This window comes from Malaclemys terrapin, chromosome 1 (assembly GCF_027887155.1).
Source record: "Malaclemys terrapin pileata isolate rMalTer1 chromosome 1, rMalTer1.hap1, whole genome shotgun sequence".
NCBI classification, from domain to species: Eukaryota; Metazoa; Chordata; order Testudines; family Emydidae; genus Malaclemys; species Malaclemys terrapin.
Genome location: NC_071505.1, coordinates 348048151 through 348064315, shown reverse-complemented (window position 1 = coordinate 348064315; position 16165 = coordinate 348048151). Strand labels below are relative to the sequence as shown.

Sequence of the window (16165 nt, the reverse complement as noted above, 5' to 3'; positions counted from 1 at the left end):
CCTTTACTCCGGAACATCCCCACCATCTTGCTTGCTGGGGTGAGATTTGTTTCATACTTACCACATCCCCTACTCCCCTTTTTCCCCTGGAGCACCACCCTGTATCGCATCTCTTCCCACTAAGCCCTGCTCCCTGCTTCCCCACTTTCCCCAATGCTCCGCCTTCCAGCTAGGCCAGAGTCAGGCCATGGTAAGAGCTGCTCCGGGAGCACAGGCTGCGGTGAGGAACCCTGGACTGTCCACTTTCCCTGACTTGTACATCCTGAGGGGTAAAATGTGGAGGGTCTGGGGCACCTCACAGTGGCTGTGGCTCTCTGGGCAGGTCTAACCATGGCCAAACTCTGGCTTCCAGCCAGAAGAGGGAGCAGAGTCTCAGTAAAGGGGAGTTGTAGGGGTGGGGCCCTAGAGGAAGAGATGAGGCAAAGGGAGGAGCCTCAGGGGAAAAGGAACCAGCATGAAATATCTGGCCATGGCCGTCACTCATGTTTTTTTCTCCTGGGTCACAGGCGCTAGAGCTGGGTGATTAACTGATCCTTCACTTGACAAATGCCCTGATTATCCTCGCACGAAGATGTTTGCTTTTCACGCTGTACACAATTGGATTTATCAGGGGGGGTACCAGCAGGTAGACATAGCCCAGGAGAATCTTAAATAAGTGAGAAGAGCTATTCCCGAATCTGTGTATCACAGCCAGGCCAATGTCTGGTATGTAGAAGAGCAGGACGGCGCAGAGGTGGGAGACGCAGGTGTTCAGGGCCCTGAGGCACTCCGCGTGGGATGCGATGCTCAGCACTGTTTTGAGGATCATCACATAAGAGAGGAAGATGAGCAGCGAGTCCAACCCCAATGTGAAGACTGTAGTAAACATGCCATAGATGGTGTTGACTTTGATATCTGAACAAGCCAACTTCATGACGTCCTGGTGCAGGCAGTAGGAATGGGAGAGGACATTGGCTCGACAGTATCGCAACCGTTTCAGCAGAAAGGGGAATGGTAATGCTACGGTCACCCCTCTTAGCACAAACACCAATGTCATCTTGGCTATTATCGGCAAGGTTAAGATGGAAGCATATCTCAGTGGGTTACAGATTGCAATAAAGCGGTCAAAGGCCATCAACAAGAGCACAGAGGATTCAATTTTTGCAAGAAAGTGGATGAAGAACAGCTGGGCAAAACAGGCATTAAGGCTGATCTCCCTAGAGTTAAACAAGTATATGCCCAGTATAGTCGGTATGGTGGTTATCGATAAGCCAAGGTCTGTGACGGCCAACATGGAAAGGAAAATGTACATGGGCTCATGGAGGCTTGGATCTGTTTTTATAATGAACAGAATGACTGAATTTCCTACTATCGAAATAACATACATTATGCTGAAGGGGATAGAAATCCAGAGATATATGTCTTCCTTCCCCGGTATCCCGGTGAGAAGGAACACTGCAGAGTTGAATCTGGTGTCATTGACAGCTGACATAATGCACTGGGCTGTTCAAAAGAGTTTTGAGTTTTCCTTCCTAAAAGAAAAAAGAACAGGAGACTAGTTGATATTTAACAAGACATTTTTCTGCTCTCAGTGCAACTTGAGAGACTCCCAGGAGCTTAAGGAAGATCAGCAAATACATAGTCTTGGATTTGCGGCATCACTAGGAGGATAGTCACTACCAGACTGCGTAAGACCTGCAGTCCATCTAGCCCACTAACCATTGGCCAGTTCCAGAAGCTTCAGAGGTAGGTGGAAGAAACCCTGCAATGGGCAGCTATGAATAACCTGCTCCCAGGGAAAATTTCCCCCTGACACCCACTAGTTAGACATATTTTATGGTGTAAATCAGGAAAGGTTATAGTCCTTCCAAGACTTTTTTTTTTTTAATCCTCACTAATGTAATTTGTTTTTCTGGTTACCCATATAAACATCCAGTCCCTCTATGAATCCTGCTAAGCTCTTAGCCCCATTGATATCTTGTGGCTGGGAGTTCCACAGCCTACTTGAGCACTGTGCGATTCTACAATTGTGACATTCGCACAGACACCCTTTCTGGCCCTCCAGTTCTGAGTGTGGCCCATTGTGTGATCACATGTGGGTAAACCCACGGCAAGTGCATGGTGAAAACAGTCGTATTTATCTGTCCTGCATTGAATCTATTTATAAAAATGTTTCATTGCCTCATTATATATATATATTATTTTCTCCACCCCCGACAATACAAATTAGGCCACTGCCTCTTTGCAGTACATGGGATAAATTCTTAGGGCCAGGTTCTGAATTCAGTAGCATTGACTTCAACTCTGTCAATCCAGATTTACATGTGTATATTCCATCAGAACTGGGCTCATTTAACTTTCCCTTACCAAATGCTCCCCGTGATACACTCTGACCCACAAGAATCCCTCCAAGAGAAGCTGAAGTGCGTTGCCTGGCTAATGTCCACTGAATCCAGAGAATTTGATCATCCCACAGGCTTCTCTACCTCCTCACAGGATCTGCATCCTCTCCCCATGTTAAGGTCTGTAGATTTTTTGCAAGTTGCAAGGTAATACAGCGAGTTACTTCAGTTGGGTGGGGAAGGGTTGGCATCACAAAAGTGTGAATATGCAAACACTAAGTTTGCACTAATATCAAGCTGAGTGTGCAAGTTACTTCAGCCATGCTCGTGTAACAAGTGATGGGCATAAATTATATACAACCACTGTTACACTCCCCTTTCCTAACCCTCAGCTCTAGTGTTTGCTGAAACACAAACTGTCAGTTCTTTTCTCTCAGGACTTTTTGTAAAGTCTTACCCAGGTATTGCAGAGGGATTGTGTTCATGACCCTGAATGTAAGTGTTAGAAACAGCTTCTGGTCAGTTACCAGGAGACAGTATCATACAACTATTCACTGAATGAAGTGTTAATACCTCAAACCCATTGCAAATACTATTTGGAGAACTTCTGAAATACTTTCCAGAGTAAAAGCCATTAAGCACAAAGTTACCACTTTCTCCGTGCCTTAGAGATTGCAGCAACTCTGCAGCTGGCTCTCAACATATATTCATGTCATGAAAGATTACTTTATAATATTTGTATTACAATGAAAAGTTTTGGCTTAACATTTACACATCTGTACTTTGGTACACACATGTCGACCATTTCTTTCCCCTCATCTTTCAGAGATGATTTCTCCTTCTCGTGTTAGAGTGTGACTTACAGCGTAGTGTTTGTCATCTGGATTTCTTCAGGACCTGTAATGATTGCAAGTCTAAGCCCTCATTCAGTTGCTCGTCTTCCAACAAAAGTCCAGTAACTCCTCTATCTTTGGGTAAATAGCTGCCTGGTTCTCCTCAGGTTCTGTTCTGTCAGTCTGTAGCCCCTATCCGAGTGGTAACAGGCATTGGGATCAGTATATGAAATACTCATTCCCTGAGTTCTCACTCTCCAGTATATAGTAACCCCAGCACCTGTTATTCAGGCACAAGGAGGGTTTGCAGGAAGTGGATTTCAAAGTCAAATGCATGAATATTCATGGCAATGGAACTTTATTTCACACACGAACATAGTCTATTGCTCTCACTCTCTCTCTCTCTTTCTCTCTCTTTGAATGTCCATGTCCTGTATTCATAAAATATATAACACAAGGGAATGACATTGGGACAGACATAGACCTGAGCTGAGATAATGAATGTTTGTTATATTGGGTTGACTATTGGGGTATTTATGCTATGGCTGTATTAGGTGAAACCAGTCTGGCTCTTCCTACTTTAATGGCAGGCTTCTGGAAAAGAAATAATAGCTCAAGGAAAGCTGTCTCTCGGTCACCACTCCAGGGAGGTGGAGAGACAACACCAGAGCTTTATGCTGGCAGAGGCTATTTCTGGGCTCCAGCCGTGTTCCTGAGTTCACAATGCTGAGAAGCTCTTCAGACTGACATGCTCTGACATTGCAGGGGAAGTCTGAAGTCCCTCGGCCTGCCCGGGTCTCCATCAGAGTGGATTCAGAATGGAGCCAGCCTGCAGCCTTTACCCTCCACTTTAAAGATAGTGAAACCTACCAACGTACCCAATTCCTGCTAGACGTGGAGCCACTGACACTAGACGTCTTCACCGCAAAGGACAAAGAGTTATCAGAGAGGCTGAATGGACAGCAGGCAGTATCTGTTCAGATAGGGAGGCAACTGTCTTTATGAAGCATGCCTGCACATTCCCTTGGGGGCCACTTGGCCATCAGGGAATCTGAGGTGCTTGGCTTTGTGTGAACCAGCTTTAACACCTCTCATAACCAATGGCAAACTGCAGGAGGCCAAATCACAGGGGTCGTGGGGTGACGCTTCCCAACTGGACTGCAGCGCCAGCCCTGCTGCAGGTTCTATTCCTGGAATCCGGGCTTGTCATCACTGTTCATACGGTTCCGAATAGTCACAGGGGTACCTCTAAGGCAGCCAAGTGGTAATGATGCTGCTGTCACAGCTGTGATCTTGCTGAAATAATAATAATAATAATAATAATAATAATAATAATAATAATAGTAATAATATAGGACCAGATTTCTCCCCGGCACTGCCCTGTCCTGTATTACAAACCCAGAGTGCAGACCAGGGAAGGGAGATTCCGTAAGGCTCCCTACATGGAAATTCCCCTCGGATTGTTCCGGGGGGGGCGGTCCTTTCCCTTCTCCCTGAGGAATGAAAAGGGGTACGAAGGATCCAGGGATCCCCAAAGTTAGGCACAGATCTCAGTGATCCACTGGTAGCTCGGCCCCCCACCCACAATCTCTGGGCCTCCACACCTGCTCTAGGACCCTCTCCAGCTCCCTGCTAGCGCAGGCTCATGAGTGATGTGCTACCAGGGCCCACCGCAGTAGCCACTGCCTGCAGTAACTTCTGTAGAGGCGCTGTACAGGGTGAAGTGGGCTGCACAGAGATGGGAAGTGCAGAGTGCAGCCATAGATTCCATCGGTCCAACCTTCATTTACGTGACGAGGACGAGGCAGATGAAAAGACTCCCGTTTCTCTTGGGGATCCAGGCGGTTGCAGCTTTTCAGCATCACGGCAGCTGAGCTTTCAGAGCAAAATGATCCTTTTTCTATGAAAACTCAGCCCAAAAACGTGAATGAAAAGGAAACATTTCAGTTTGGGTCTCTCATAACTATAAAGGGAAGGGTAACCACCTTTCTGTGTACAGTACTATAAAATCCCTCCTGGCCAGAGGCACATAATCTTTTTACCTGTAAAGGGTTAAGAAGCTCAGGTAACCTGGCTGGCACCTGACCCAAAGGACCAATACGGGGACAAGATACTTTCAAATCTGGGGAGGGGGAAAAGGCTTTGTTTTGTCTGTTCTTTTGTCTGGCTGTTCTGTGTGCTTGCCAGAAACAGATCAAGAAGGCAAGCAATCCAACTCAATTGGAATTAGTAAGTAATAATAAGGAAATGTGTTAGCTTACTTTTATTTTGGCTTGTGATTTTCCTTGTCTAGAGGGAGGTTTTGTCCCTGGATTTGTAACTTTAAGGTTTTTTCTAGAGGGGAGATCCTCTATGTTCTTGAGTCCTTTGTTATTCTGTAAAGTACTTACCATCCCAATTTTACAGAGGTAATTCTTTTACCTTTTCTTTAATTAAAATTCTTCTTTTAAGAACCTGACTGATTTTTCATCATTTTAAGATCCAAGGGTTTGGGTCTGTGTTCACCTATACCAATTGGTGAGGATATTATTCTCAAGCCTCCCCAGGAAAGGGGATGTAGGGACTTGGGGGATTATTCTCATGTCTGCCCAGGAAAAGGGGTGTAGGAGCTTGGGGGGATATTTGGGGAAGGTAGGGCTCTAAGTGTCCCTCTCTCAACGTTTGTTTAAATCACTTGGTGGTGGCAGTGTTACCTAATCCAAGGTACAAGGAAGGATTTGTGCCCTGGGGAGTTTTTAACCTAAGATGGTAGAAATAAGCCTAGGGGATCTTTCATGAGGGTCCCCATGTCTGTACCCTAAATTTCAGAGTGTGGAGGGAACCCTTACAAGGTCAAAAATGTTCATGGAGTGAAAAAAAACTGTGTTTTCCAGCCCAGCTCTAGCTCAACACATGAGCCTCTGTCCCTCATGCTACAGGACCTCACCACTAGGTGGCAGTGCTAGCCCTGAGTCGCCCTCCCATGAAGAACAGGCGCTTAGGGTGACCATATTTACCAATGAGAAAACTGGAGACGCTCAGCTGCTCAACCAAGAATGTCCCCCCCACACGTGATACTGTTACACATGGCTGGAACCCTAGAGGGGCCCACCCAGGGCCGGCTCCAGGCACCAGCAAACCAAGCAGGTGCTTAGTGTGACACATTTTCAGGGGCAGCACTCCAGCCAGCCCCCTTTTTTTTTTTTTTTTTTTGCGCTTGTGGCAGCAAAAGCCTACAGCGGGCCTTGGCAGGAGCAGTGCATCCCGTACCAGGGACCCCTGGGGCCGCTGCCATTCGCGTCAGGGAGCAGCGCCCGCACCTTATGGCTGGGCGGGCTCCGAGCATGGGACACTCGGGCTGGGGGGCCGCCCCGCGGGTTGCACGGAGCTGCCTGCAGGTGCCGCAGGGCGGCCGCCCCCCAGCGCCGCGTTGGGGCTGGGCAAAGCGCCCCGAGCCACCCAGGGACTGCGGCAGGGTGGCCAGGAGCAGCAGCAGCAGTGGGGCCATAGTGGGGACCGGTGCCCGGGGCGCTGCCATGAGAGGCCCGCGTCCTGCTCTCAGGGATTCCGCTCCCTCTGGGGCTGCCCTGCCCCGGCTCCTCCTCCCCCTGCCGCACGGTCCCCCAGCTCTGCCGTCCCAGGTCCCGGACAGTCCTGGAGGCAGGAGCCCTGGCTGGAGGGACCCTGGCTGAGGTGCGGCTCGGGAGCCCCACTGCTTACCCCGACCCTGCCAGGACCGGACCGGCTGGAGGCGAGGGGGGAGCGGGCGGAGTCAGCACTGGTGAGATGAAGCCCAGGGCTGGGACAGCAAGGAGTGTGGGGGGGGGGGAGTCCAGGGCTGGGGCATCAGGGGGTGCGGGTGGGATGGGGGGGCAGCCAAAATTTTTTTTGCTTTGGGTGGCAAAAAACCTATAGCCGGCGCTGGGCCCACCCAGAGCTCTGGAAGCTGTCACCTTTGGCTGGAACGCTGCTCTTCCCCCACCCCCCATCTCCACTCACCTTCCCCGAATATTCTTCCGTTCCCCACTTCCCCACTTTTTTCACAGAACTGGGCATTTGTCCCGTTTCCTCCTCAAGTCACCAAAAGCAAACTAGACAAATGCCTCCTTTTGAAAAAAGAAGTTCGGGTGGCTGGGAGAGAGCTTAATAAATGGACTCTCCTGGCCAAAACAGGACGTATGGTCACCCTAACACAGACATCTGCTTGGGTGGTTACACCAGCTTTATAAGAGAGGGAGCTCCCAGAAAAGGTTTGTCTGCACCAGCCCATCTACCACAGGAACAATTTAAGAACAGAAGAGTGGCCATATTGATTCAGACCAATGTCCATCTAGCCCAGTGTCCTCTCTTCTGACAGTGGCCAATGTCAGGTGCTTCGCAGGGAATGGACAGAACAGGGCAATTATCAAGTGATCCATCCTCCATCATCTGCTCCCATCTTCTGACAGTCAGTGATTTCGAGACACCCACAGCATGGGGTTGCGTCCCTGACTATCTTGCCTAAAAGCCACTGATGGAACTATCTTCCATAAACTTACCTAGTTATTTTGGACCCAGTTAATAATTGTCTCGAGTGGAATGTTATCTTGAATCCTGATAGGCACTCAACAAGGATATACACTGGCCAAGAAGAATTGGGATTGTCACAGTAAAACTGGGATATATGGTCTCTTTACCCTCTTAAACAGGTCCTTTTCTGTCTTGGGGGGCGTCTCAAAATTGTCCCACTCTTCCAGCTGGGAACAACACGTCATCTATGCTAAAAGATTATTGTGAGGGGTTGCGTCACAGAAACTCCCTCAAGACTGCCACTAGATGTGCTGGGATACCACTGAGAACAAACCCCCCTGCCAGAAAAGGCTTCCCTCCACTCCCGTCTTGCTGAGCTAGACACACCAGTCGGCTCCAGCACAGACCAAGAGGTTGCGCCACAGCCCCTGCAATTCACAGAAACTAAGATTCACTTAGTCCAGGGGCTTGTCAGTTAACAGGGACTTTCCCAGCAACCGGTAGCCAGTCTTTCTGGGAGACTAAACCTCACAGACTAGACTCCTTCACAGTGTGGGACCAATCCTTTCCCTTGGTACAGTCCTTGTTAGTTCCAGCAGGCATCTGATGTAAAAAGCAGGGGATTCCACATGACTGGGGCCTTTGTTCTGTTCCACCCCCTTTTCTAGCTTTGGCACAGTGCGGGAATCCTTTGTCTCTCTCTGGGTTCCCACCCCTCCTTCTAAATGGAAAAGCACCAGGTTAAAGATGGATTCCAGTTCCAGGTGCCATGGTCATATGTCCATGAACGATTCAGCTTTTTGCAGGCCAACACCATTGTTTACATGTTAGTTTGAACATTCTCAAGAAAGTTCAGATGTGGATTGGCGTCTCCCAAAGTCCATTGTTAGTTAAGTATTCCCAATTACTTGAATCATCCCTTCACAATATGTTGGCAAAATCTCCCTTATGTGTTTCCTACAGCAAACACTTCAAATACAAGCATCGGGCTGTGAACCAAAGAGATGTTTTTCCCCAGGAATCAGGCAGGCACAGACAATACTGAAGGTTTATTTACGGTATCGGGAAGACTGACAAGCAGCTTTAAAGGTCTGGGGTTACAGTGACCAATTATATACCACTTTTTATTACTTTATTTGCATTTATTTTGTTTTTACAGAGACAAACATTGTTTTAGAGACAGAGAACGCACTTAACATGACAGTGACAGGAACAGAACCTACGCATTAAAGAGTTTTGATTACATTAATTATTTATGACTACCTTAAGGCGAAGGGGTGTGTTGGGGGTGAGTGTTTGCAGATATCTGCAGGGCTGTGAAGGGAGGGCTTGTTCTTTTTTAAGAGCCGAGTTCCTGGGTGGACATTTGACCATGTACGTTTATTAAGTGTTTACAGTTGTCAGTGTCCTTGGGCTTCTGGTGTTTCTGCTTGTTAGTTACGTGGGTTTTTGGTTTAGCTGCTAACTGAATTTTTAACTCTTGCCTAACAGAGCCAACACTTATAACTTCAGATATAAAAATGATACATGTATAGAAATAGGAATAATATGTTCAGTGGATCATAACCGTTGCAAAGACATGTTACATGGCATATTTAGCACGAAAGATATTTACACTCATAAGCATATTTCCATAAACATATAGATTGCAACGTCACAATTATCACCATGCACATTCGACTCGACAGCCCGGACTCTTCCCTTTAGGGGGTTTGAGACCAGAGCTATACAGTTAACCCCACCCTCCTTTAAAGTAGGAGGTTTATTGTCAACTTGCACAAAGCATTAGAGAAAATGGTTTTAAAATAACAGGCAGCTGTCACACGTCTACACTCATCTATCTCACGTATCACTATAAAATGAGTTAGACAGGCTTTGCTCTGGAGATAGAGGAACAGAACCGGTCCAACTTACATTCTTGTGGAAAGCCAAGGAGCTCTTGGGACCAGGACTAGTTTCCCTGTGTCTCTGAGAGCATCTTCCCATCTGTTTGCTCCTTTCTTGTGGAAGGAGCCTTTGCTGAAACCTGTGTGAGCCTGGGCCCAGTCACCACAGTGCTCAGCCATGCCCATGTTACAGGGCCAAGGTGTGAAACTGACCTTTGTCCTCAGACTGCTTCCTCTCAGCCAGACTCTAAGATGAGGCCCCAGTGACACTTGCTCCATTGTTTGGCAGTTAGACTCATTAAGCCTCAACAGGTTGCAAATACTGATCAGGTGACTGTGCTGAAGCTCCTGGCATCCCTGTGACACTCAATCACTCCCCTCAGAAATCCACTAACTAACCCCCACTGTCACCCCCAGCACCCCCACATCTGCCACAGACACTAAGGTACTGGAATCACAGGGCTTCCCAGAAGCAGCTGTCACAGGAGGCTGTGATAAGAAGCCTTTTATAGACCAATGTCAGAGGTGTTGCTCTGTGGAACCCTGACATAACCCTGATCTTAGGGTCTCAGAGTATCTGAGCACCTTGAATGTATTTATCCTCCCGCCACCGCTGTGAGGCAGGGCAGGGCTATTATCCACCTGTGCAGAGGCTCAGAGAAAGCCAATGGCTTGGCCACGGTGGCACATGGAAAGAGAATCAAGCCCATCAGTCCTGAGTCACAGAGCAGTGTCTGGAGCACAGAACCAGACTTCCAGTCACCTGAGTGGTGACAGGCCTGGCTGGATTCTTTGCTGTGCCAGCCGAGCTCCGCACTGTGCTGTAGAGACTGAGGATGGCAAGGAGCCAGTTACAGGGGTTTGAGTCCCTGGCCTGTTCTCACCCTACCGCAGCAGAGTTTAGAGCAGCCTGGGGGCTGGGCTGACCTGCTGTAACAATGCGGCCACTGGTGGGACACCACTGAGAGTATCAGTTCAGGACAAATTGCTTGGAGCAGGGCTGTCACAGCCCACGGCAGGGTGTCCTTTATTACTAAGACACCAAACCAGCCGAACAGAGAGGACTTCGGTTTTACCCCACTGGCTAACCAAAAGTTGTTTAAGCAATGCCCCAGTAAAAGAAAAAAGGTTCTCCTGATCCCAAAGGACCAAGCCCCAGACCCAGGTCAATATACAAGTCAGATCTTACCCACAAATCGTGCTGTTGCCAATCTTTTAGCATCTAAAATCTAAAGGTTTATTCATAAAAAGAAAAAAATATAGATGACAGCTAAAATTGGTTAAAGTAATCAATTACATACAGTAATGGTAAAGTTCTTGGTTAAGGCTTGTAGCAGTGATGGAATAAACTGCAGGCTCAAATCAAGTCTCTGTGATACATCCACAGTTGGGATGGGTCATTCAGTCCTTTGTGTAGAGCTTCTATTTGTAGCAAAATTCCTCCAGAAGTAAGAAGCAGGACTGAAGACAAGATGGAGAAGATGGAGCTGCCTTTTATAGTTTCTTGCCAAGGGGCCTGTGCTTCCTTTGTTCCAGACACAAGCTGCCAGCACATGGGTTGGAAGTCTTAGTGTTCTCTCCATAGGCATGTCTCTGCACACCTTGCTGAGTCATAAGGTGTATCTCCCTTCTCTCAATGGGTCAATTGTATAGCTCAGGGATTGGCAACCTTTGGCACGCGGCTCGCCAGGGTAAGCACCCTGGCAGGCCTGGCCGGTTTGTTTACCTGCCAGGTTCGGCCGATCGCGGCACCCACTGGCCGCAGTTCGCCATCCCAGACCAATGGAGGCTGCGGGAAGTGGCGTGGGCTGAGGGATGTGCTGGCCCCCGCTTTCCACAGCCCCCATTGGCCAGGAACAGCAAAGCGCGGCCAGTGGGTGCCACGATCGGCTGAACCTGCAGATGCAGCAGGTAAACAAACTGGCCAGGCCTGCCAGGGTACTAACCCTGGCGAGCCGCGTGCCAAAGGTTGCCAATCCCTGAGCTATACAATTGACCCACTGAGAGAAGGGAGATACACCTTATGACTCAGCCAGGCGTGCAGAGGTTGCGGATCCCTGCTATAGCTGATCATCCTTAATGGGCCATCAAACAGACTAGGCAGTGCTGATGCCAAATTGTCTGGGGTGTCACCCAGAAGCATAGCACAAGTTTGAAATACAGACAGTGTAGAGCCAATACTTATAACTTTCAACACAAAAATGATACACACATACAGATAGCATAATCATAACCAGCAAATCACAACCTTTTCATAAAAAGAACAGGAGGACTTGTGGCACCTTAGAGACTAACAAATTTATTTGAGCATAAGCTTTCATGGGCTACAGCTCACTTATTCAGATGCATAGAATGGAACATATAGTATTCTATGAATCTGAAGAAGTGGGCTGTAGCCCACAAAAGCTTATGGTCTGTGAAAGTGAAATGAATTATATTAAAGAAATAGAATGAATTGAAGAGTGCTGTGTGTGCCTTTGAGTGGAGGTGGGGGGTGCTGTGATCAGGGTGTCGGGAGGGCAGACATTGGGATGGAGCAATTGCTCCACTTGGGAGCGATGGGTGAAGTGTTGGCCTTGGATCGATGGGAGTTGGTGGGGAGGTGGGATGTGCGTGTTGTGCCCCAGGTAAATTTTGCAGTTTTGCTCTCTTTGTCCCTTTGTTTGGTTCGCGCCCTTTTGTCTGTATAAATAAGACTGTTTGTGTCTTGCATGGGGGCTCACATTATCTGAATGTATTAGCAAAGCGCTGTGCTAATAAAACAGAGTGGTCTGACAAACTGTGAGTCCTGAGTCTAACTTTGACAGCTCAAATAAATTTGTTAGTCTCTAAGGTGCCACAAGTACTCCTCTCCTTTTTGCGGATACAGACTAACACGGCTCCTACTATGAAACATTTTCATAGACACCTTACTTGACCTCCTTTGTACAAGATTTGGTGCCACTATAGGACCTTGGTTGCAACAATGATCTATACAGTCATAGTTCATGTCAATAGTATCACACATAATCCCATTGATAACAGCTTCCTAGAGCACAGCACACTCTGGCAAAGTCCCTGAGGACAGATGCCACCCCAGGGTGCCTCCTTCAGTCCTCAGGTAGCCCTGTAGTCACACTGACCTTCCCTCTGAGATCCTTGCAGTGATTTACTCTCAGCCTGGGAGACTTAAGAGGAGCCACCTTCATAGGGTCACATTAATTTTGTCTTCTCCAAAACACAGGCTCTCCAGCCCCATCTTCCTCCTTCACTCAGGAACATCCCCACTGTCTTGCTTGCTGGGGTGAGATTTGTTTCAGACTTGCCACATCCCCTACTCCCCTTTTTCCACTGGAGCCCCACCCTGTACCCCGCCTCTTCACGCTAAGCCCTGCCCCCTGTTTCTCCACTTTCCCCAATGCTCTGCCTTCCAGCCAGGCCCGAGTCAGGCCATGGTAAGAGCTTCTTTGGGAGTACAGGCTGCTGTGAGGAACCCCGGACTGTCCCCTTCCCTGGCTTGTACATCCTGGGGGGTAAAATGTGGAGGGTCTGGGGCACCTCACAGTGGCTGTGGCTCTCTGGGCAGCTCTAACCATGGCCCATCTCTGGCTTCCAGCCAGAAAGAGGGAGCAGAGTCTCGGTTAAAGAGAGTAGTAGGGGTGGGGCTTTAGGGGAAGAGATGAGGCAAAGGAAGGAACCTCAGACGAAAAGGAACCAGGATGGAATAGCTGGCAATGGCCGTCACTCATGATTTTTGTTTCCTGTGTCAAAGGAGCCGGAGCTGGTGATGAACTGATCCTTCACTTGACGAACACCCTAATTATCCTCGCACGAAGATGTTTGCTTTTCACGCTGTACACAATTGGATTTATCAGGGGAGGAACCAGCAGGTAGACGTATCCCAGGAGAATCTTAAGTAAGTGAGAAGAGCTATTCCCGAATCTATGTATCACAGCCAGGCCAATGTCTGGTATGAAGAAGAGCAGGACGGCGCAGAGGTGGGCGACGCAGGTGTTCAGGGCCCTGAGGCACTCCGTGTGGGATGTGATGCTCAGCACTGTTTTGAGGATCATCACATAAGAGAGGAAGATGAGCAGCGAGTCCAACCCCACTGTGAAGATTGCCATAGACAAGCCATAGATGGTGTTGACGGAGATGTCCAAACAAGCTGCCTTCATGACCTCCTGGTGCAGGCAGTAGGAATGGGAGAGGACATTGGCTCGACAGTATCGCAACCGTTTCAGGAGAAAGGGGAATGGTAATGCTACAGCCACCCCTCTTACCACAAACCCCAACCCCATCTTGACTATTCTCGGCAGGGTTAAGATGGAAGCATATCTCAGTGGGTTACAGATTGCAATGAAGCGGTCAAAGGCCATCAACACGAGCACGGAGGATTCAATTTTTGCAAGAAAGTGGATGAAGAACAGCTGGGCAAAACAGGCATTAAGGCTGATCTCCCTAGAGTTAAACAAGTATATGCCCAAGATTGTTGGCATGGTGGCTATTGATAAGCCAAGGTCTGTGACGGCCAACATGGAAAGGAAAATGTACATGGGCTCATGGAGGCTTGGATCTGTTTTTATAATGAACAGAATGACTGAATTTCCTACTATCGAAATAATGTACATTAAGCTGAAGGGGATAGAAATCCAGAGATGGACGTCTTCCTGCCCAGGTATCCCGGTGAGAAGGAATACTGCAGAGTTGAATTTGGTGTCATTGACAGCTGACATGATGGCTAGGCCATTCCAAAGATTTCCTTCCTAAAAGAAAAAAGAACAGGAGACTAGATGATATTTAACATGACATTTTTCTGCTCTCAGTGCAACTTAAGAAACTCCCAGGAGCTTATGGAAAATCACCAAATACATAGTCATGGATTTGCAGCACCAATAGGAAGATAGGCACTGTCAGACTGGATCCGACCTGCAGTCCATCTAGCCCAGTAACCAGTGGCCAGTTCCAGATGATACCGAAGAAGGTGAAAGAAGCCCTGCATTAGGCAGCTATGAGATAATCTGCTCCTAGGGAAAGTTTCCCCCTGAAACCAACTATTTAGACATATTTTGTGATGTAAATCTGGAGGTTTAGAGTTCTTCCAAGACTTTTAAAAACAAATCCTCACTACTGTTATTGTTTTTTTCTGGTTAGCCATATAAACATCCAGTCCCTCTTTGAAACCTACTTAGCTCTTGGCCCCATGGATATCTGGTGACTCTGAGTTCCGCGGCCTACTTGAGCACTGTGTGATTTTATAGTTGCGACCTTCCTAAATTCACCTTTTATGGCCCTCCATTTCTGAGTGTGGCCCATCATATCATATGTATCACACTGTAAACACATGGCAAGTGCATGGTGAAAACAGTCATTGTATGTAGCTGTCCTGCTTGAAGCTACTTATAAACACGTTTTGTTGCCTCATTATATGCATATATTTTATTTTCTCCACTGCTGAGTGTTCAAATTATGCCACTGCCTCTTTGCAGTACATGGAATAAATTCTAAGGGCCAGGTTCTGAATTCAGTAGCATTGACTTCAACTGTGTCATTCCAGATGTGCATGCATAAATTCAGTCAGAACTGGGCTCATTCAACTTTCCCTTACCAAATGCTTCCGGTGATACACTCTGATGCTCAAGAATCCATCCAAGAGAAGCTGAAGTGCGTTGCCTGGATCATGTCCACTGAATCCAGGAATTCCATCATCCTACAAGCTTCTCTATCTCCTCACAGGATCTGCATCCACTCCCCATGTAAGGGTCTGTAGATTTTTTGCAAGTTGAAAGGTAACACAGAGAGTTACTTCAGCTGAGCGGGGGAAGGGATGGCATCACAAAAGTGTGAACATGCAAACACTAGGTTTGTGCTAATATCAAGCTGAGTGTGCAACTTACTTCAGTCATGCTTGTGTAACAGGTGATGTGCGTAAATTGCATGCAACCTCTATTAGACTCCCCTTTCCTGCACCTCAAATCTAGTGTTTGGTGAAACACAAACTATCAGTTCTTTTTCTCTCAGGACTTTTTGGAAAGTCTTGCACAGGTATTGGAGAATGATTGTGTTCATGACCCTGAATGTAAGTGTTAGAAACAGCTTCTGGTCACTTACCAGTAGACAGTATCATACAACTGTTCACTGAACAAAGTGCTAATAGCACAAACCCATTTCAAATAATATTTGGAGAACTTCTGAAATACTTTCTAGAGTAAAAGACATTAAGCACAAAGTTACCACTGCTCCTTACCATAGAGATTGCAACAACTCTGCAGCTGGCTCTCAACATATATTCATGTCATGAAAATTTAGTTTGTAATATTTGTATTACAATGAAAAGTTTTGGCCTAACATTTACACATCTGTACTTTGGTACACACACATCAACCCATTCTTTCCCCTCTCATCTTTCAGAAATGATTTCTCCTTCTCATGTTAGAGTGTCACTTACAGTGTAGTGTTTGTCATCTGGATTTCTTCAGAACCTGAAAAGATTGTAGCATATCAGCTCTTGTGCAGTTGCTTGTCTGCTAACAAAAGTCCAGTATCAGGGGGTAGCCATGTTAGTCTGTATCTGCAAAAACAACAAGGAGTCCGGTGGCACCTTAAAGACTAACAGATTTGTTTGGGCATAAGCTTTCATGGGTAAAAACCTCACTTC

At 47.4% G+C, this 16165-nt stretch overlaps 2 protein-coding genes across 2 annotated transcripts; both read right to left on the bottom strand.

Moving 5' to 3' along the window:
* Positions 1–535: 535 nt before the first annotated feature.
* Positions 536–1471, bottom strand: LOC128832344 (olfactory receptor 51G2-like). The gene has a single exon (XM_054019637.1). It carries the CDS (start codon positions 1469–1471, stop codon positions 536–538), a length of 936 nt encoding a protein of 311 aa, XP_053875612.1.
* An 11836-nt stretch (positions 1472–13307) lies between these two features.
* LOC128832334 (olfactory receptor 51G2-like) lies at positions 13308–14243 on the bottom strand. Its single transcript, XM_054019626.1, has one exon. It carries the CDS (start codon positions 14241–14243, stop codon positions 13308–13310), a length of 936 nt encoding a protein of 311 aa, XP_053875601.1.
* Positions 14244–16165: the final 1922 nt, after the last annotated feature.